Below are 19,285 nucleotides of genomic sequence, written 5' to 3' on the forward strand. Positions count from 1 at the left end.
CATGTTCATGGCATGTTTCCTCTGGGGAATCTGCAAAGTGAAAAGACCTTGCTTGCAATGTTTCAGCAGTCAAATCAGCTACAAGAGAATCAACTGAAGTCTCCTCTCACACACTGCCAAAATTTAAAAAAAACAACAACCTTGCCTAGGCTGTCTTTAGTTACACCTGGGCCCTACAGTCCCTGCTTTCTGGGGAGTGAGGTACAAATACAAAGGCTAATCTGAAGAGAAGTATGCTGTAAGTATTGCTTCTGGCACAAAGCCTTAATAAGATTTTGAGATTGCGTTTAATTTTTGGACATGCTCCCAGATACTGCAAAGAGACACCTCACATGCAAACTTAGTAAATGTAAGGTTACAAAATGCAGCTATTTCTCTGAGTCAGTTAAAATAGCTCTGTAGCAATAATGAGGTAAGTCAAAACATTCCGGTCAGCAAAGCAATTAGGAATAATTCAGTATAAATACAGGGGATAAACATAATGATTCAGAATGCACTGATCTAAACACAGACTGAAGGAATTAGCGTAATTAAACACAAAGCACAATTTCAAGCAGAAAAGAGCATGTGGCATCATTTTTCAGAGTGAGTTTATCAATAGAAAAGCCATCATTCCACAATTTTACACAAGGAGGGCACTGACTCCTTAGAAGGTGATAAGGAGTTTCAGACAGAGCTCTCATTGTCTTGAGGCACAAATATAATTTTTTTGAGAAACAAAGACCTACTGGTTCACCTATGGGCCCAGGTGGTCCAAGTACTGTACTGTCTTCGCCCGGGTAACCCTAAAATAAAGGTAAATGTTAATTACATGTACTTGTAAGTTCAACATTGTCTGTAATCTGTACATGATCAAATGTAGTAGTACCTCAGAAAGCATATTGTACAGATGCTACTAGTGAGTATGATGCTTTTGGTTTTAGGACAGTAGAAGCGATAACACCATTTCAACACACACAATCTTTTTAAAAAGCAAATATAGGACTAAAAACCTAAGTGTTTGCTCTGTTCTTAAAAGCAGCTGTTAAAGGAGTATTTGAAACACTGTCCATGTACTTAGGAATGGAGGAACAGAATATTTGAACAAGTGTAAAAAAGAGAAAATTTCTTCTACTGTCTTAAGCAATGTATTTAACACACACAAATAAGTGCCCAGAAAACTCTAACAGTCAGCCTGAACAGGCTCGTACTACTTTTCATTTTAAATACGAGTGATCATCATCTAAAGCAATAGGCAAAACTGTTACGTATTCCAACATATTTAATACAAAGAGACACATATTTTCAATATTATTACAGGAGTCAGAAAGTGCACTGAACTGCATTTTCAGAGGTATCAAAGCAAGCTAAACTTCTAGCTCCCAACAATTTTGTTGTAGATACTGTTTCTGAAATTCTTCTCAGAAGCCACTTATAAAATCCTCAATAACTGTCTATTAGCAGTATTCACTGCAAAACTGGTCCTAATACAAGGGTATATTTCTCTGCCTGGTGCAACTCCAAACTAATCTTTATGAAGGGAATTCCTGTACCTCCCTGGGGCCACAGGAGCTTCACTTGGCATGCATGTTTCCAGGGCTTGGGGCTTAAAAAACAGTGAATTTAACACTAAAAAAACCAAACTGAGGCAAGTTCTTGCCCCTAACATCTTATATTAAGCATCATAATTGGATCTTCAGCAAAATCCATGGGTTAAGTGAACGTGTCTCAGTTCCCACGCTGATTATTCCTATCGGCGGGGCTTACTGAGGGCAGTGGTGCTATCTGATACAATAGAATGTTTTTTTAAACAACAGATACCTTATTTTTTGAAACCTGAAACGTTCCAACAATAATTCAGAACTCTGCATCTGAATGATCTGTTTCTCCACTTTGTAATGCTTTGCATATTCTCTCACAGTACTGAATAAATGGTGGCTTTTGCTACGTGCTGCGGAAAGCAGTGAGTATGTAGTAATATTTCTTCTTTTGTGGTTATCCAAACCATAAGAAAGAATAATCCATCTTCATACCTTTTCTCCTTTGGGTCCTGGGGGCCCTGAAGGCCCTGCAGGACCTTGGTGACCCTAAAGAATGAAAGAAAACAAAAATTAGTTCCAATGCAAATAATTAAAGAAATAATTAATTCCAAACTTTTGTTTAGCTACTTGTTGCCATTATTTTTGGCTGCTTGCTAAAAATGCTACATAGTGATGTGGGACAAAATTAATGGGCACTGGCAGAAAATTTATTATGTGCAGGAAAATCTGTGCACACAGTGGGAAGCTAAAGGCTGATGTCTAACAAGGGCTTGATACATGTCAAGGGAGCTGGGCTTGATCTTCAGGGCTAGGGCCACAGACAGAACTTTCTGTTTGGGGTTGACATGGCAGTCTGGTCTGTAAGAGGAAGATAAAATTCACATATGACAGTCACCAGAGAACAGCAATTTTTATTCAGCTAATTTCATTCAATCAGTGGTTCTGTTAGTGAAACTGCCTAACCAGACAGTAAGCAGAGGTAGTGCCTTGCTTGTCTTTATAATGAATAGCTGTAGTAGATTTATAGGAACTTTATTAACAGATAGAACAGGAAGCACTGGAAAAACAAAGGAAGGTTTCAAATCTGATACAAAAAAAATGACTGCTAGTGAACTTGCAAAAAAAAGCCAACATTGCTTAATGCCTGCACTTCTGAGTAGGAAATCAGGTGTGATACAAATGTATGTATCTGACACAGAAAACATTTGCATATTCTACAGCAAGGCTCCACATGATATTTGAAACTATTTAGAGAACCAGAGTTGCACAGAGATGTGAGTGCATATGAATTCAGTCAAAAACTCACCCCATAACCTGGAATTCCTAGCTCTCCTCCAGGTCCCATTCCTCCTGGATGTCCCTGATAAATGCAATAATCAGTGATAGAAAAATGAATTTCCTTTTAGAATATTACAGCAACCTAAACTTTATAAAGTCATTTTCAGACACTGATATTTGAGAGCCACATATTACTTAATTGTTACTATCAACTTCATTTGTTCATAATTAAGATCAAATGGATCTGAGGCTTTCAGAAGTGTGGAAGAACTTTATATGTTCAAGAGATACAATGCTGCATTCCATGGCCACAGGACTAGACCCTGGAGCTGCGATTTAGGCACATGTTGGATGCATTTGGTTTTGTATCTTCCATCACACAACATGAAGTTTGCATGGAGAGCTTGTGATGAGTTCATAATGTTAGTAGAAATGCACTGAAATCAGTTAACTGCAGATTAGACACCCTTTCAATAGGGCTATAACAGTCTTCATCCAAAATGCTGTGTTTTGGCCATAACTAAGGCTTTATTCCTGTAATAGCGAAGCTCAGGATTTCTGTTCTTGGAGTCAGAAAGGTTTAAAAAAAAAACAAAAAACAGCAACATAAGAGAAGTTGCATCTTGACTGTGGAGTATGTATACTCCGTGGCACACCCTGCCATGCTGCTCTCTGATTGCCAGATCAAAAACCCAATGCGAGCATGAGATGCTTTCCTTCAGGTCCATGAGTTTCTATCTGGACAGGTGCATAGGTCTTATTCTAACATCAGAAGGCCAGGGCACACATTAACAGCCAGGGGCTGGGAAGGACTTCTAGGTAGCATAAAAACCATCTGCATGTCCAGCTACAGCTTTTGCTATTTATACCTGGTACATATGTGACTTTCCTTCTTTGGTGGAGAGACAAGCCACTGCTAAACCACAAATGCATGAGCTCTTAAATAAGCATACTGTGCACGTACCAAAGGGCCTCGAGTTCCTCTTGCACCTTTGGGACCAGTTTTTCCAGGTTGACCAGAATCACCAGCAGGACCAATTTCTCCAGGAGGGCCAAGCTGCCCTTTTTCCCCCTGTTGGTGTTATTTTATTAAAAATAATTAGAGATTGAAACTACATTTCAAATGTAGTTTATGCCTAATCAAAGTGCCTAAGAGCATTATTTACGAGGAATAGTACATTTACATGTTGTTTTCTGTAGTTATTAGAAAGTCTGAATCCAGAAAGCTGTAGAAAAATGTCTATTAAAGCCCGTCTTTTTTTTTTTTTTTTTTTTTTTTTTTTTTTTTTTTTTAATAGCATCAGAAGCTGTTCTGAGTTGCACACCCTGATTCAAATTTCATTTTTCTAAGGTACCAAATGCTATCAACCACAAAATAATGATTACAATTGCTACATCTAACAACAACAACAAAAAACAAAAACACCCAAAAAATAGCTTGAGGAGTGAAAGAAAAAAGGCATGGACATAGGTTGAATATTTTAACATTAGGCCATTAGTCTGCAGTATGAAATTATCAACATATAAAACCTATGGCTGTCTTTCAGGGTGCTGACTGGCATTTGTCTGTGTCAGGGGACTAAGTGGAATTATTTTGTAATGTAAATTCAAGTTTCAGACAAAAGGAATGAAATTTGGGAAGATGATAAGTAATACCTTCTTTCCCAAACGGCCCCTCTGACCTGGGTTTCCTGGTGTTCCTTCAGGACCCTGTAGATTTATGAGGGAGGCAAAAATAAATGATTGAGAAAGGCCCTGGAAACTTGTTTAAACTGTGCTCCAAATTGGATAACTAAGCAGGCTTTTGTTATACAGGGAGGTGGGAGGAAAATCTCATTAACTATTGCTATGAGGAAGTTAGTGTGGCTGTTTCAAGTTACAGCAGAAATAAATGTGCGAACATAAGGGATCACTTATCAAACTAGTGAAAATGAACTGGACATTTAAAAAACAAAACAAAACAAAAAACTAAAACACAATAAATCTTGCCCAGACAGAAAGTATAAAGGAACGAAGTTGCTTCTGGATTTAGAGGAAGTACAATGCACAGTTACTACTTAAGAAAACCCTGGGGTTGTCAAGTGCCAAGAGCAGAGCCCTGACAAAATCTGCTGCAGAGAGACCTAGCTCAGTGCATGGTGGGGCCCTTCCACTTCCAGCCCCATGGTGGTTGTGTATGTGGGTGTGCTGTCTGTAGATGAGGGCTGCCACGGAGCTACAACCTCACTGCTGTCTGGGTCACTTCAAAAAATGACCCTTGGAAAGGGCTGAAAGTGTCCAGAGCAAGCTGGTCTCAATGATGGCTCTGTGAAGGCAAGGAAGTAATTTAGCTTTAGCTTTGGGTAAGGTGAGATACACATACAATATTTTAAAAGATATTGTGGTTACAAGCCAGGGTAAATAGAGTTCAAACAGAATAGCGAAGCTCATTTTTTGCTTCATTAGCTTCTGGTTAAGGAAAATGTTAATCTTAACCCAAATAAAACTCCCAAAAAGGAAACTGATTTACTTGTTTAGACCAGGATGTTGTGATCTGTCCACATGTCTAGAATGAGGTCAAGCCAAAACTGTGATACAAACACCCCAGATGCTGGGGGGGATGAATGCAGAGAGAGGCAGCTCTGCAGCTACATTTGGAATGCGTGGAGCAGAAACGTGAAAAATACACTGCTAACCACATCCTCCCAAACTCTGAATCACCAGACCCGCCTGTCTCACGGAGGCACAGAAGTGCTGTTGATGTTTACTCTATACAAGTATAATTACATGCAATGCAGATATGTCAGGGCTGAGCTATTTTATGATAATTTTAATGTACAAAATATTCTTGCTTTTCCTGAATTGTCAGTCCAAAAAGAAGCAAAAAAATTCAGGGTGATATTATTGTGCCAGAAATGTCAGTTTTTCTGCAGTGCACCCTAAGCTGTGACAGTTGGAAAAATGTATTTTCTTCTTCCACTAGAAGAGTTGTTTGTAGTGAAGAGCCTAGGACTAAAGAAAGCAGATTATAATACTGAGGCTTAGAGGATAGAAAGGACAGTGCTCACAGCTGGTGACAGCTGGTCATCCAAACTGCTGTTTATTCATACTCCATCATCACATAAAAGCTGCAGTGAAGACAGCCAGGGGATTGTGAACGAATTTCTGATGTCTGAATTGAGGCTACATACTTGCTTTAGAAGCTGTGCTCTAAAAGATTAGTTTACATTAAGTAGTTGCACAAAACTTTAGCAAAATAGATTAGGTGAATGGATTGTAGGTGCTAGGCACGATGCCAGAACAAACAGCAAACTTATCTAGCAGTGTTAACTGTGGATCCCAAAGTTCATTTGCTATTTGACCTATGTGTGCATGCTGCCATTTCTTTCCATCTGTCATCTCTAAAAATTGGTGATCCAGTGATATGTCTATTTAATTCCTTTCACAGAAGCACCAAAATCTAGTTGGTTAAGGAATAAGTGCTTTTTAAGAACAAAAAGAATTTAATTATCCCTTTTTTTTTTTTTTTTTTTTTTTTTTTTTTTTTTTTTTTCCCCTTTCTTTCTATTTATTTATTTATATGCCTCATTGCAGGGCTGCCTGGCATGATAGTCTCTCTCTTCTGGAAGTCAATTTCAGTATGAGTTGAACAGCAACCATAATAATGTCTTTACACCACCTTGACAGCATCATGGAAAGACCACTGCTAGAAAAAGCAGACCATCCTCCCATGTCAACTGATCACGAAGTAGGTGTTATTTACATTACACTATACCTACGATGATGTGATACTTGTTTTAAGTAACTTTTGAACTTCTCTGTCTGTCTCAACAAAGGTGGCCCTATAATCCACACCAACACTTTATGAAATCCTGTGCTGCAGTAATTTTGTAAATACAGATACCTCAATGTTAAATACGCCACTTCTTCTAGATATGTTATTTTTAGTATCTGCTGTTGTTGTTAAAGTATATTAAGTTAAGCATGTATTTGGTGAGAATATTAGCATAGAATATTCAGTCGGAGCCACAACATCTGTGCTCTTAGTTCTAGAGCTTCATTATTTACAGTGCTCAAAATGGCCACTCTTTGCCCCAAAGAACTTTAAAAAGTAAATAGCCCTGGGACAGTAAGTGACCCCATTAGTAGGGAAAGATACAAAGCAATGAAGCATTGACAGCACTATTTGCGATAGCATATGCATGCAGGCAGATTCTTTGGGCTTGCTTTTTTTTTTTTTTTGTTAAGAGAATGATTTAATTCTGTGCAATTACCCACAGTCTCCAAATTAAGGTGAAGATAGAGCCTAACAATAGAAGGTTGTTTAAAGAGAGCTCAAGTGAGAAAATCCAGGCTGTACAGAGTATGTGTTGAGGTGACAAGTGTGAGGAATTAGTGTCTGCTGAGAAGTCCCAGATTTGAAATGAGGAAAATATTTGTCTCTCCAAAATCCTGAACTACATAGAAAGGGTAGACAAACTAGTTTAGAGATTGTAATCTCTCAATGAAAAGGAAAACAAGACAAAACAAAACAGTAAGAAAAAAGAAATACTAAAAAGTAAATGAACAAAAAGCCCAGTTAACATTGAAGGCACTTACAGGAACACCCATTATGCCGGGTTCACCAGGGGGTCCGGCACTTCCCGGTGTTCCCACCTCTCCTCTTTCACCAGCTTCTCCACGAAGTCCCTGTTCTCCAGGCTCTCCCTAATGCAACACAAAAAATCTTTCATCAAGTTCCAAAACTTATTCTTGAGAAAAGAGAATTCTAAATCTTCAAGTTTTACCAAAGAAAACAAAAATGACAAAAACAAAACCACAACAAAAAAAAAAAGCCACAAAAAAAAAAAAAACCCACAACAAAAACACACACACACACAAAAACCAAACAAACAAAACAAAACAAAAAACAAACAAAAAACCTACAAAGCTAGAACTAATAGGAATCTTTCCAGTCAAGTCTCCAAGTTAAGGTAAAGCCTTTTCTACAGCTGATTCATACACTCATTCAACAGACAGATCTACTACTGTGAGGGTGTAACATCCCCTGTCCTTGCACCTGTCATAGTCCCTGGCACAGTATTGATCTGATGCAGGGAGTGAAGCATTGGGCTTCCTCTGTCTGGCACGATGTTCACAAGGGAAATATGCTGCACTGAGTTCTTCACTTTGAATTCCTCTGCTAAGTCATTCAGTTTTGCAGAGCAGGTCTGTGCCATTTAGGCTTATACTACACAAGGTTTTCCATGGTAAAACTACGTGTACTCAAATGGGCTCTACTGAATTCGTGTAATAGAGAGTGGAGAAAGGATACCTGGGCCTTTAAATTAATTACTGTTTTACCTCTTTTTTTTTTTTTTTTTTAAAAAAAAAAAAAAAAAGAACTTACCTTTGGGCCATCTCTTCCCTGAACACCATCTTCTCCTGGAGGTCCTGGTTCACCCTTACAAAAAGGAACGTTAAAAAGAAAATTATTGCCACTGACTGAACTTCTCCAGACTTTTTGCCTCTGTTTTACAAACACTTATGATCATTTTGGACTTCCTGGGCCATGATGGACAACATTTATGGTGCTGTGATAGTTTATTTTGCCTTCATTTTTCACTTATTCACTGTGACGGTTACAGCCTTGTGAACCTGAAGCATCAAGAACCACAAGAAACAGTCAGCATTAGAAAAATGACACATGGCTATGCTGGTATAACAATGAATATTTGACCAATGGCACTGAGATTGCTAAGTTTTGGAGTGCAGAACATGTAGTTACAGTAACTTCAAAAATACACCTATTCTGTCCTAGATTACTATGCTTCTGTGGATAACTACTGTGTTGGTATGTTCAGTGACTCAGCCTAGGGTCATGGAAAAACTCATTTATCACCTGTAACCACACCACGAAGTTTTAGAATGTTTGTCTTTCTTGGGGCCTGATCTTGAAAGACAGCAGCACCTCACAACTTTTGATACAGATAGTAGACAGCAAATGTGACCTGCCAACTACTAATAACATGGCATTTCAGTCATAGAAGTATGGGAAGTATGGAACTTCCATGTGGACTAGTATGAAAAATTTCTCTTCAACAACAACAGATATAATTGTAGAATTCAACTTGCTGGAGATTTTGGGCAGGAAGAAAAGATGATAGCATGGAGTTAATGGGACATTAGAGCAGCTCAGTGGGAAGGCTTATGTTTAAAAGGATACAATTTATTCTCTTTTACAAGTGCCCTGGATAAAAATCTGTCTCCAGCACTTGAAAAGACTTTTTCATCCTTCAAAGTTAGGCAACTATCTGGGATACATGAAAAAGGTAAGAAAGACATACAGAAGGAATAAGCAGATATACAAGTGTTTGCTGAAATCAAGTGCTGATTGAGCTCATTCAGCACAGCACCAGAAGCAAATCACATGCATGAGACAGTGGTACACAGACGTACCCAGCTCTGTTGGAGCAACAAAGTTCCATTATTTTGCCTAACTGCTACAGAGAATTGCTGTCATCATAACAGCTGGGTTGGGTATCTATGGATTTAGCTTCCTGCTCAAACCAGTCATTTCTCAGTAGCACTAGACATCTAGAAATATTTCAGCATTATAATCAGTAGTCTCTTGAACTTACCATAGCATTGTAAATGTTCTTCTAAAAGATATATGAAAGTAACTTATTAAATTCTTTTCATACATGAAGGTTTTCTGACATGTTCATAATGTATTTTATAATTTCTTTCTGGAGGAACATTCATGCTGATAGCTCACCCTTAAGCCTTGGTCGCCAGGTTCTCCAGCCTTTCCAGCAGACCCAGTGTCTCCCTGAAATGTCACAAGAAAATTAAGTCAGTGGATGGCAAGGGACAATATTTCTAACAGTAATGAAGTTTACAGATAATGCAGTTGTTATAACAATACTTCTTAATGGCTCACATCCTGTATCATTCTCTGCTTGGTTAGTGAATCAAATTGCTCAGATTTGCTTATAAGGAAACTGAAAAATTTGAATAGTCCAATAGAATGATTTCAACATTTACCTTTGTGCCTCGTTCTCCCTGCAAACCAGGTTCTCCTTCAGGGCCAGGAGGTCCCTGTGTGGTACAAGAGCTACTGTTACACATGGTCATTAGTAATTTTGCAACTACCAAATAGCACAGCCAAAATACAAGCATAAATATGAAATGAGGCACTTGGAAAGCTGCATGTCTTAAAAATTAAAATAAGAAAACACAGTTGTTTGGTCTTCCTGGAGACTGACAGAAGGAAAGTACGGGGAGTTTAGAACTGTGTTGCAGATGAATAGACTGTGAAGATACAGTAGCATCACTAAGCTAGCAACTTTCACCATAAATTACTAGCAAGCTGAGTAAAAATCTACCTTTTGCAATTTTTACTGACAGCTCTGCACTGTTTTGGCTTGACTCCAAGAAGGTACAGTCTTTGGAAAACAAATATAGAGGTTTTCAGATCACTTATTGTAGAATTTACATTTAATCCATTAAAAAAATTATTTTCAACTGGCAGTCAGAAGACTGGGTTCTGGGTGATTGAGAAAGTGCACTTCTCTGAATAAGCCACATCCTTCTTGTACTAAGTGAGCTCACCCTTCAGCTACTTTATTGCAAATGTAGCTAATACATTCTGTCATATTTCTTTCAAAGAGCTATTAAAAACAAAGCAAAAAATAGAAGCAAAAATTAGCAAATAGACTGGCTGCAGCTGCTTTTCTTCATCTACCATTTGCAAAGACTTATGATTAATATCATTCCAGTTGCAAACTCCCCAGTCTTGGATAAACTGTCTAACTGCAAGAAGGATGTTTCTCGTTCCTCTTGAATACTGATTGCTATAGATGTCATGACTGCACACCCAACAACAGCTCACAACAGTAAAAGGCCATTATTTTAGAAAGCCTATAAGTAATTGAGGGTCATGGTATTTAAACCAGCTACAGGTAATAAAATAACTTGTGAACACATTATTCAGGCATATTCTGTTTGAGTGTTTCCAGTTACAGTACAGATTATTAAAAACTCACCTCAAAACCCATATCTCCAATTGCACCAGCATCCCCTGGTTGTCCTCTTGGACCCTGGTATTAAATAGTATTTTGGATTCAATTCAATTAACATTAGATTATATTTTACAGCCTTGACTTTGACCCTTCAAAACTACCAGTTGGTATAAAGAAATGCATTTCCTTGTCATTCACCTTAAATCCCAAGTGTATGTAATACCATGATTGCATACAGTACTGAAGATTTTACTACCAGTCTTGACACACTAGAATAACAGATTTCCTAGAATAACACAGATGTCTCTTCTTATAGACTAAAAGTAAACTATTATCTGAACTAAGCTTTCCTCTTGATTAACTGAGACTTTGTTTAATTAAGGATTGTTAAGACTGTCTGGTTTGCTTTGTGGAAAAGCCTACAGTCTGGTACAGAATTAACTGGAAGCAACTACTGTGGATTTAGCAACATTTAGACAGAACAATCACTGAGGTGTAATGGAGTAAAGGCTGGGGCCTTTTTGATGACATCAGTAACTATGCTATAAGCACTTTCTTACTGAGTACACTTATAAGTAACAAACTAATTGCAATTACACATCTATGGATTGCTTATTAAAGCAACATTCTCAATCTCTATGCACCTAAGATTGTTCATCTCTGCTCACTGAATAGGATTTGCATGCCTTGGGAGCAGAGCTTGCCTGTAACAGCTTACAGCTGATTCCATAGCCACTATGAATGTATGTCAGGACAAATCAACCACCTAGATCTATCCACTCTGAACTCTGAGAAAGTTCATTTCCATTTACCCCTTTTGGACTCGTGTTTATAGAGATACTACGTTCAAAACATTTTCAGAAGAGATGCTGCTACCCATATTTGTGTTAGGAGTCTTTTAAGCAAATATTTGTTCTTTCTTCTTTCACTTCCTCCTTTAACTATGCATATCGTTTTGCTTCTCCTGATGACTTGGCAGTGATAACACAAATCCATTCTTGCCTTATAGCACCAATGTGAACTGCATACGAATAAGACGACCTCAGCACATGCATATATTTTACCTTATAGCTTTATTTAAGTAAGAGAAGAGAAGAGAAGAGAAGAGAAGAGAAGAGAAGAGAAGAGAAGAGAAGAGAAGAGAAGAGAAGAGAAGAGAAGAGAAGAGAAGAGAAGAGAAAAGAAAAGAAAAGAAAAGAAAAGAAAAGAAAAGAAAAGAAAAGAAAAGAAAAGAAAAGAAAAGAAAAGAAAAGAAAAGAAAAGAAAAGAAAAGAAAAGAAAAGAAAAGAAAAGAAGAGAAAAGAAAAGAAGAGAAGAGAAACTGCAGTTAAGTTCCTATTAAGAATTCATTTGGACTACACAGAGTCCATGGGTTTTGGTTTACAGTGACTCCATGGCATTCTGTGATAGAAGTGTCCCAAAACTTAAGTTAGACTCAGGAGTCAAGCTGTAACATCTCCATAGAGCTAAGCCTGCTGGATTGTTAACACTTTCCCTTGTGACTTTCAGGGAAATTCAGAAGCCAAACAGAGAGCAAAATAGCCTTTTAACCACTAACAGCAAACAGCTTGAAAACAAAAATTTTACTGAATTGTCTGAAAAGTAGGTAGAGTTGCTGTGCTAATGAAGTTGCTAGTAAAAATAGTTCTAACTACCTACATTTTTCTGTTCCTCCATTAATAATTTGCATTTTTTTCTGCTCAGTGACAGGGCAAGAGAAACTGTGTTAGCAGCTAGTTCTTATGCAGTGACAAGCTGATGGCAAAAATCAAGCTGCTCACAAATGCAGTTAAATAAAAGAGCCACGCATTTCACTTTGTAAAAACTTTCGTCATTTTCATAGCTTCTTTCTAGCTGCACAGACCATTTTCCAAAGATATTTTTCTTCACTAGCATTTGAGATTAAAAATCCTGCTCACAAGATTGACTTTTTTCATTCTGACACTGCACGTATAGATACTACATTGATGAGCATTACAGAAATGTAGGTTGCTCTGGAGTAGACCTCATAGATTTAATAAAGCTGATTGTCATTCTATACATACGAAAATTCAGGCTTGAAGGGAATAGCAGGAATTTTATGTAAAAGCCTTGCATTACAAAACTGTCAGATACTACAACACTCCAACAAGTTGGCAACTAAAATAAGTCGGCAATTGTATTCAAATGACAATTTACTAAAATAAAACCTGATGGCTGCTTTCTAGCCTGCCCAGCCTTGCAAGAGCAATGGCTTTCTGTAAGCATCTGTCAGCCTATGGATTAGCAGAAATAATATTTAATAATGTTAGAAATTGTTAGAAATAATATGCTTTATATCAACAGTTCACTATCAAGATTTAAATTACCTGTGTGTCCTTTGCTATACAAAACAACATTTCAGAAGCAACAAAACCATAGTTTTTTATATCTTTTACACTTCAACACTACAGAATGGCAGCCTTTTCCCAGGTTCCCTCCTCTAAGAAAGTACAGATTCTTTCACTGTATTTATACAATCTGACTTATCCCCAGATGTGGTAATGCAATAGTATTCCTATCATGGTTACATATTTCAGTACTTTGTATGTATTTGCTGCAGAACCTGCACAATCATCCACTACAACATTAACCACATAGAAGTGAGTGTGACTTTCAAATAACAACAATCAGAACAGGAATCCATTCAAAAGAGGAATGTCTGAGATATACTAGAAAGGTCTTTTTGTTAGTAAAACTTGTATCTGCCAAATACATGTGATCCTTGAGTTTCTGAGCAGCAATCCTAAGGTATCTGGAAACAACACCACTAATATCTGTATCGGCACATACTTCTACTTCATAGATTTAGTAAATGTCTACCTCAATGTAGAGCAGAGCCACCTAGCATTGCAATCCAGATTGTCATGCTCTCCTATGTTGTACATGCCTTACTATAGCACTTCCCAGCATGATTAACACATCTCCTTACGCACAAGTTATACCAAAGCAAAGGACCAACTCAAGTCCTGTAGTTATACAACAATTACCCCACAATCCCTACCCATGCACTGTTAACAAAACCAAATCTTTGTAAAACAGAACTAGAGCTGCTAGGGGGAATTCAGTACAACATGTGGAAAAAATTTTAAGCAGGCATAAAGATCAACTTACTGTCTCTCCCATTGGTCCTCTGTCTCCTGTGGTTCCAGGAGGCCCAGGCAAACCCTCAAAGATTAAAATAAAGTGAAGGAAAACAATAATAAAAAAAATTTAGTTGGAAGCAGGCTGTTCTACATTCTATGCAAAACCACTTCCCTCTTTCATTTCTGCTCATTCAATAACTTGCACAGAAATACTTGAGAAGCCTCTTTTTCTGGATCACAATCATTACCACGTCACTGACCTTGTGGCAGGTGAGGAAGCCCTAAACAAATCTCCACTGTTTCTTTTACATGGGGATAGATATTGGCTGACCCACCATTTAGCAGACCTGCATTGCTCTCCTTAGCCTCAGGTGAGTCCCTCCCTGAAAACTGCAATAAAATTATTTGCAAAGCAACTTCTAGCCCCTCCTTGCTACATACAGCTGCTGTTCTGCTGCTGTTTGCGATCATACCATATTCTGTGGACTGTCACCCGTGAAAGCACTGGTCTAGTAGCACACTGCCATGTTCATTCTAACTCTCACTTCTGCATCTGATTCTTTGTACAGAAAATGTAAACTCCTATATTAGTTTTCAAACTGCCTTAAAATAAATAAAAAAGTATGATATAAATGAAGCATGATATTTTGTGTTTTGGAAGAAGTAACAGAGTATTCAGTACTCACAAGTGCTCCTTGATCTCCTCTTTGACCAGGATTTCCAGCTTTACCCTGGTCAAAGAGATTTTTAAAGATGTTGGCCTCTGATAATTTTGAAGAACAGGTCAGAAACTGGCAACAAATACATTAAGGCTTCATACAAAAACTGGCTCCAATACTTACAATGAGCCCAGGAGTGCCTTTCTTTCCTGGATCTCCTCTTTCTCCCTGATAAATAAGAACACAAGTTCTATTGGCATTTGCCACCTAAGCTGCATACACACGATGTATATTTAAATGCTGGGTAAGCGAAGAAATTGCAGATTTAGGCTTAGATGGGCTTCTACAACAGTTAAGGAGGACCTGAAGAAAACAGAAATTTGAAAGTCTTCTCTTGGACTAAACAAAAATTTATTACTGCTTCCAACATGTTGATTTTCTGGGGATGGCACGGTGTATTGCCTATCACAGTCTATCCATATGTTTTGTACGGTGCTGAGCAGTGGAAGGACTCACCTTAATGCCTTGTGTACCCGGCTCTCCAAGAGGACCATCTGCACCTCTAGGCCCCTGAATATTGAACAAGTGATTAGGAACATTAACTCTTTTACATTTTGTAACAAGATATGCAACATAAGCCCTAGGAGACAGAAATCAATTTTGTTGTCACGAACACTGAAAATTCACAGGATGAAAAGCAATTTTCTTTGCATGTTAAGCATGAAATAAAACTTCAAAAATAAAATAAAATAAAATAAAATTTGTTTCTGGCTTGCTGTAATGTAAATTTTAGAATCAAGATATATATCTTTTTAACTATATTTTTAACTTTGTAAACAAGATGTTTAGGTGCTCCACTAGACCCAGTTTGCAGACAGATATTTTCTGCTCTTTTTCATCCTCTGTGCATGCATGCAAGTCACATTTAGAAGTACCTACATGATTACTGGTTATATAAGGCACTTGATTTTGGACTTCAGTTATAATTAAAAAAAAAAAAAAAATTAAAAATCCATCTGGCTTATAAGACTTTAAAACAGGCAGATAAGGTTCTTCCATTAGTAAACCAGCTTAAGGCAAGATCAAAACCAATTTATTGTCTTGCATAGTGAGCTGCAGTACTATCAAACTAAATTATCTACTTTAAATTGACATTTTACAACCAATATACAATGATAGCTTATTATGTTATGCTTGTTACACTATGGTATTTCAATACAGCAGATATTTATTGCCAAAATGGTCAGACACAATTATTTAATATTAGCAAACAATCTATTAGTTCAGAAGTAAACAAACAAATCGTTAAAATAGATGATGAGAAAAATGTTTAAAAAATTGTTTATTCATGCTGACATTGGTGGGCATTTTCATAATTCTCAACCCAATTTGGGTACAGAAACAAAATCAAAACCAGTTAAATACAATCTAAAACCAACAACTGCTTTAAAGCAAGAGCTAGTTGAATATGATGGAGCTGGGTTCTTTACAACATTGGCAGTGGGAGGATGAGATGTCAGCCTTTCTGGTAGCTTCCTAGCTGTGCGGTGCCAATATCAAGCATACAGAATATGTACATTGCTAAGGCATTTCCTCAATGAAAATGATTCACATTTTCACAGTGCATTTCTGAGTTACAGGGAATCTTATTTCTTAGGTCATGGTTTTTAGTGAAGGGCATTTAACTGCATCTGATTACAGAGTGTTCTAATAAGTAATAAGATAAGGATGCAAAAAGACTTTGTTGGAAGTATATCTGATTTTATTCACTTCCTTCTCAAAAAAAATATTTGTAACATCTATGTCCCTACTGAGCTTTTTGATTCAAAACATAACAAAATTTTGTTCTGTTAGTTTGGCTTTATTGATGCACATCAAAGACCCTGTCAGAACAGATGAGCAGCCACCCACTTTTCCCTGGAGCTACAGTAGAACAAAAGGCAGATGGGTACCTTGGAAACAACATGCGTTCAAATTCTGTTAGGCTTTGCTCTTGAAATGGAAATGTCCCAGGAAAAGACCTTTCCTGTGGGCTGATACATAATTACATCCTCTGGCCAAGCCAAAACTATCCCACGAGAAGCTTGTCCGTTAGCTTTCCAGCACTGCTGCTTCTGGCCAGCATGAGCAGTGTATAGCAGCCACAGGGCAAGGAAAGGGAATAGGCTGGGAGTTGTTAGAATCCTTCTGATATCTCAGAGGGTTTGGAAACAGCTTTTGTGAGGCAATCACTGTGCTTTCCTGGCCCCCTCTCCTGCTTTGGTCAATGAATGACTGAGTATTTATAGACTTTTTTTTAAGCCAGAGGGGAAAAAAAAGAAGCCACAAAACATAACACTCCCAGTCCCTGTGAGGTTCTTGCTGAGTGTGATCCCAATCCAAAGACAACTGAAGTCTGTTGAAATCCTGGTGACTTTAATGCACACAGAGACCAGAACCAAAAGGCTAACAGTGCTTTCAACGGTGATGAGAAAAACAGAACTGCATCTCAAGTTTGGATTATGTAACTGTGTAACTATTGAATTATTGTATAGCGTAATCTAAAAGAAAGCTAAACATCTTGATCAAATTAATGTCAGGTTACTGCTTTGTACTTTTTCTGTAATAGATTACTAAAATGTACATAAAATGGGTTGTGATAAAAACTTAAGGAGGTCTAGTCTAAGCTGGTTTAGAGACCTGATATTGCTCTTGGGTGGAATTTCTCCATGAAAGGGGAAGGGAAGGTTGGAAACTTTGAAATGAAATGAGGGTGGATCAAAAAATGGGGGACACAGGGAGATAAAAGCTCAAAGAAGAGCAAAGGAATACCCTAAGGAACATAGGGAAGGGGAGATTCAGAGTATAAAGGAGAGAAATTACATAGAAGTTTTATTCTTTCCCAGACATCTTAGACACACAATTTGTTATTTGCCTTTCTGCATTCTCCACATTGCTTTTAAGGGAATAGAAGCTCAAAATGAGATATTCAAGGAGAAAAATAGGTATTTTAATTGTACGCATCTGAGTAATAATGAATTTTCATTCTAGAATTTTATCTTCTATCATTAATAATAAGAACACATCAGTTACTTTAAACACTCGTGACTTCTTTTTAATCACAATGGGGGTTCACAATCCACAGTTTAGGAAATGGTCCTGTGAGGAAAATGCACAGGATTGTCAGTTTGTACTTTGTGCACAGTACACTAAAATCTTCCTGCTAGTCACATAGATACTGCTACATTGACAGTCCATTCATTAGGAAGACTAATAATCTAAGACTAATAATCACTAACAATCAAGTGAAAAGACCTATCATTCAAAACACCAACCTTTCACTAAATAATTTTGAACTGAAAACAAGTTAACAGAAACCAACACATTGCTCAGCTTTTGGCTCAGGATTTTGCCTGCCTTTAGCCAGTCACAGAGCAGAGTATAGGAATCCAAGGGAAAGGCAATTGAATGTTCTATCAAAAATACACCCTAAAATTCCTATAAATTGTATGCTGTGATTGCATTATCAGCATAGATCAATTGGATCTGTATCCTTTCCTATTGTAACTTGTACAGAATGAGAAATACACATAACATGTTTGCTGCTATTTAATTTAAGTTGCAGCTAAGCTGAGAAGTGAGTCTGCCAAATGATTGCTACTACTTTTTTCTTTGGCATGGGTCTAGTTTTCTTAGTAAAATGGAACATATTGCATTGAAAACTTAATGATTATAAATAAAGCAAGAAAAAGTTCATCTAAGAAGGAAAGAATAGGCAACTAACCCTTTTTGTTTCCCTCATTCTGTCCCTAAGATATAAGAGTGAAAATAACACTATGTATGCTAAGTATGCTATGCAGTTACTTCTCTCTCAATGAATTCCAGGAAAATAAGAGTATGAAAATAACTGCTATTAAGCTTTAAAATACTAAGCATTAGCCAGAAGAATACTAACTTCTCAGAATCTCAGCAGGTATTAAGAACTTTGCTTTTGTCTCACTCGTGAAGTCAATCTACTGATACAGGAATCCTTTCTCTCAAATTAAAGGTAGCAACTGAGTTCAGTGGAGCTCAATGTACAAACAAAAAGCAGTTTCAGTCTATGACATTCTTATTTTCTTCTCAGTACATTAACATCAAGAACAAAAAACTTGGCAGCCATATTGTTACCAGTATGTTCTTCAAGACTACTCTTCCTTTTAGCCATGAGAGAGATTACTTCTCCTTGACACAGCTCTTTATACTCTCCAGAGTATCATTAGGACACTAAAGTATCTACCAAGTGGTGTTCTCCTTCTGTACTTTCAAAAGATCAAATGGTATATAAGAAAAAGAAAAGTGAGTCACAAAAGGGCCCAACTCTCTACTTGATTTTCAAATTTTGAGCATGAGCTGAGAAAGCTCTGTGCTTGGTGGCATATCTCCCCAAAACCCTCAGTGTACTCCACAAGCTCCCAGACAGCCTCCCTTCAGCTGGCCAGAACACCCCAGTGTGTTGGAGACTGAGCAGCTGGATGCTCTCAGGCAGAAGTATTCTGCTGGAAAACTTTGGATGTGAACTGGTTGCTGAAAGATCCATAATTTATGGGATGAAGGAATTCCACTCTGTGACAGTGCAGAAGTAGAGGTCAGTGCTCCCAAGGGTTTCTGCAGATTCCAGCTGTGAAGATGGGACAATTTCTTGTTTCAGTACACAATAAAAGAAGATTTCCATATGCTTCTATTTAACTTCTGTATGTAACCATGGTATGCGTTTTTCCAAG

At 37.5% G+C, this 19,285-nt stretch overlaps 1 protein-coding gene across 1 annotated transcript in view; it reads right to left on the reverse strand.

Moving 5' to 3' along the window:
- The window catches only part of COL24A1 (collagen type XXIV alpha 1 chain), a 110,318-nt gene that overhangs the window by 21,017 nt on the left and 70,016 nt on the right, over nucleotides 1-19,285 (reverse strand). Inside the window, exons 29-42 of the mRNA XM_072343519.1 lie at nucleotides 15,060-15,113; nucleotides 14,727-14,771; nucleotides 14,571-14,615; nucleotides 13,913-13,966; nucleotides 10,805-10,858; nucleotides 9,804-9,857; nucleotides 9,535-9,588; nucleotides 8,167-8,220; nucleotides 7,377-7,484; nucleotides 4,455-4,508; nucleotides 3,763-3,870; nucleotides 2,827-2,880; nucleotides 2,013-2,066; nucleotides 729-785 (exon numbers count right to left, since the gene is read on the reverse strand). Coding sequence (XP_072199620.1) covers nucleotides 729-785; nucleotides 2,013-2,066; nucleotides 2,827-2,880; nucleotides 3,763-3,870; nucleotides 4,455-4,508; nucleotides 7,377-7,484; nucleotides 8,167-8,220; nucleotides 9,535-9,588; nucleotides 9,804-9,857; nucleotides 10,805-10,858; nucleotides 13,913-13,966; nucleotides 14,571-14,615; nucleotides 14,727-14,771; nucleotides 15,060-15,113 — 849 coding nt within the window. The remainder of the gene's footprint in view (nucleotides 1-728; nucleotides 786-2,012; nucleotides 2,067-2,826; nucleotides 2,881-3,762; nucleotides 3,871-4,454; nucleotides 4,509-7,376; nucleotides 7,485-8,166; nucleotides 8,221-9,534; nucleotides 9,589-9,803; nucleotides 9,858-10,804; nucleotides 10,859-13,912; nucleotides 13,967-14,570; nucleotides 14,616-14,726; nucleotides 14,772-15,059; nucleotides 15,114-19,285) is intronic.

The sequence above is a fragment of the Excalfactoria chinensis genome, chromosome 8, assembly GCF_039878825.1.
Source record: "Excalfactoria chinensis isolate bCotChi1 chromosome 8, bCotChi1.hap2, whole genome shotgun sequence".
In the NCBI taxonomy this organism is placed as follows: Eukaryota; Metazoa; Chordata; class Aves; order Galliformes; family Phasianidae; genus Excalfactoria; species Excalfactoria chinensis.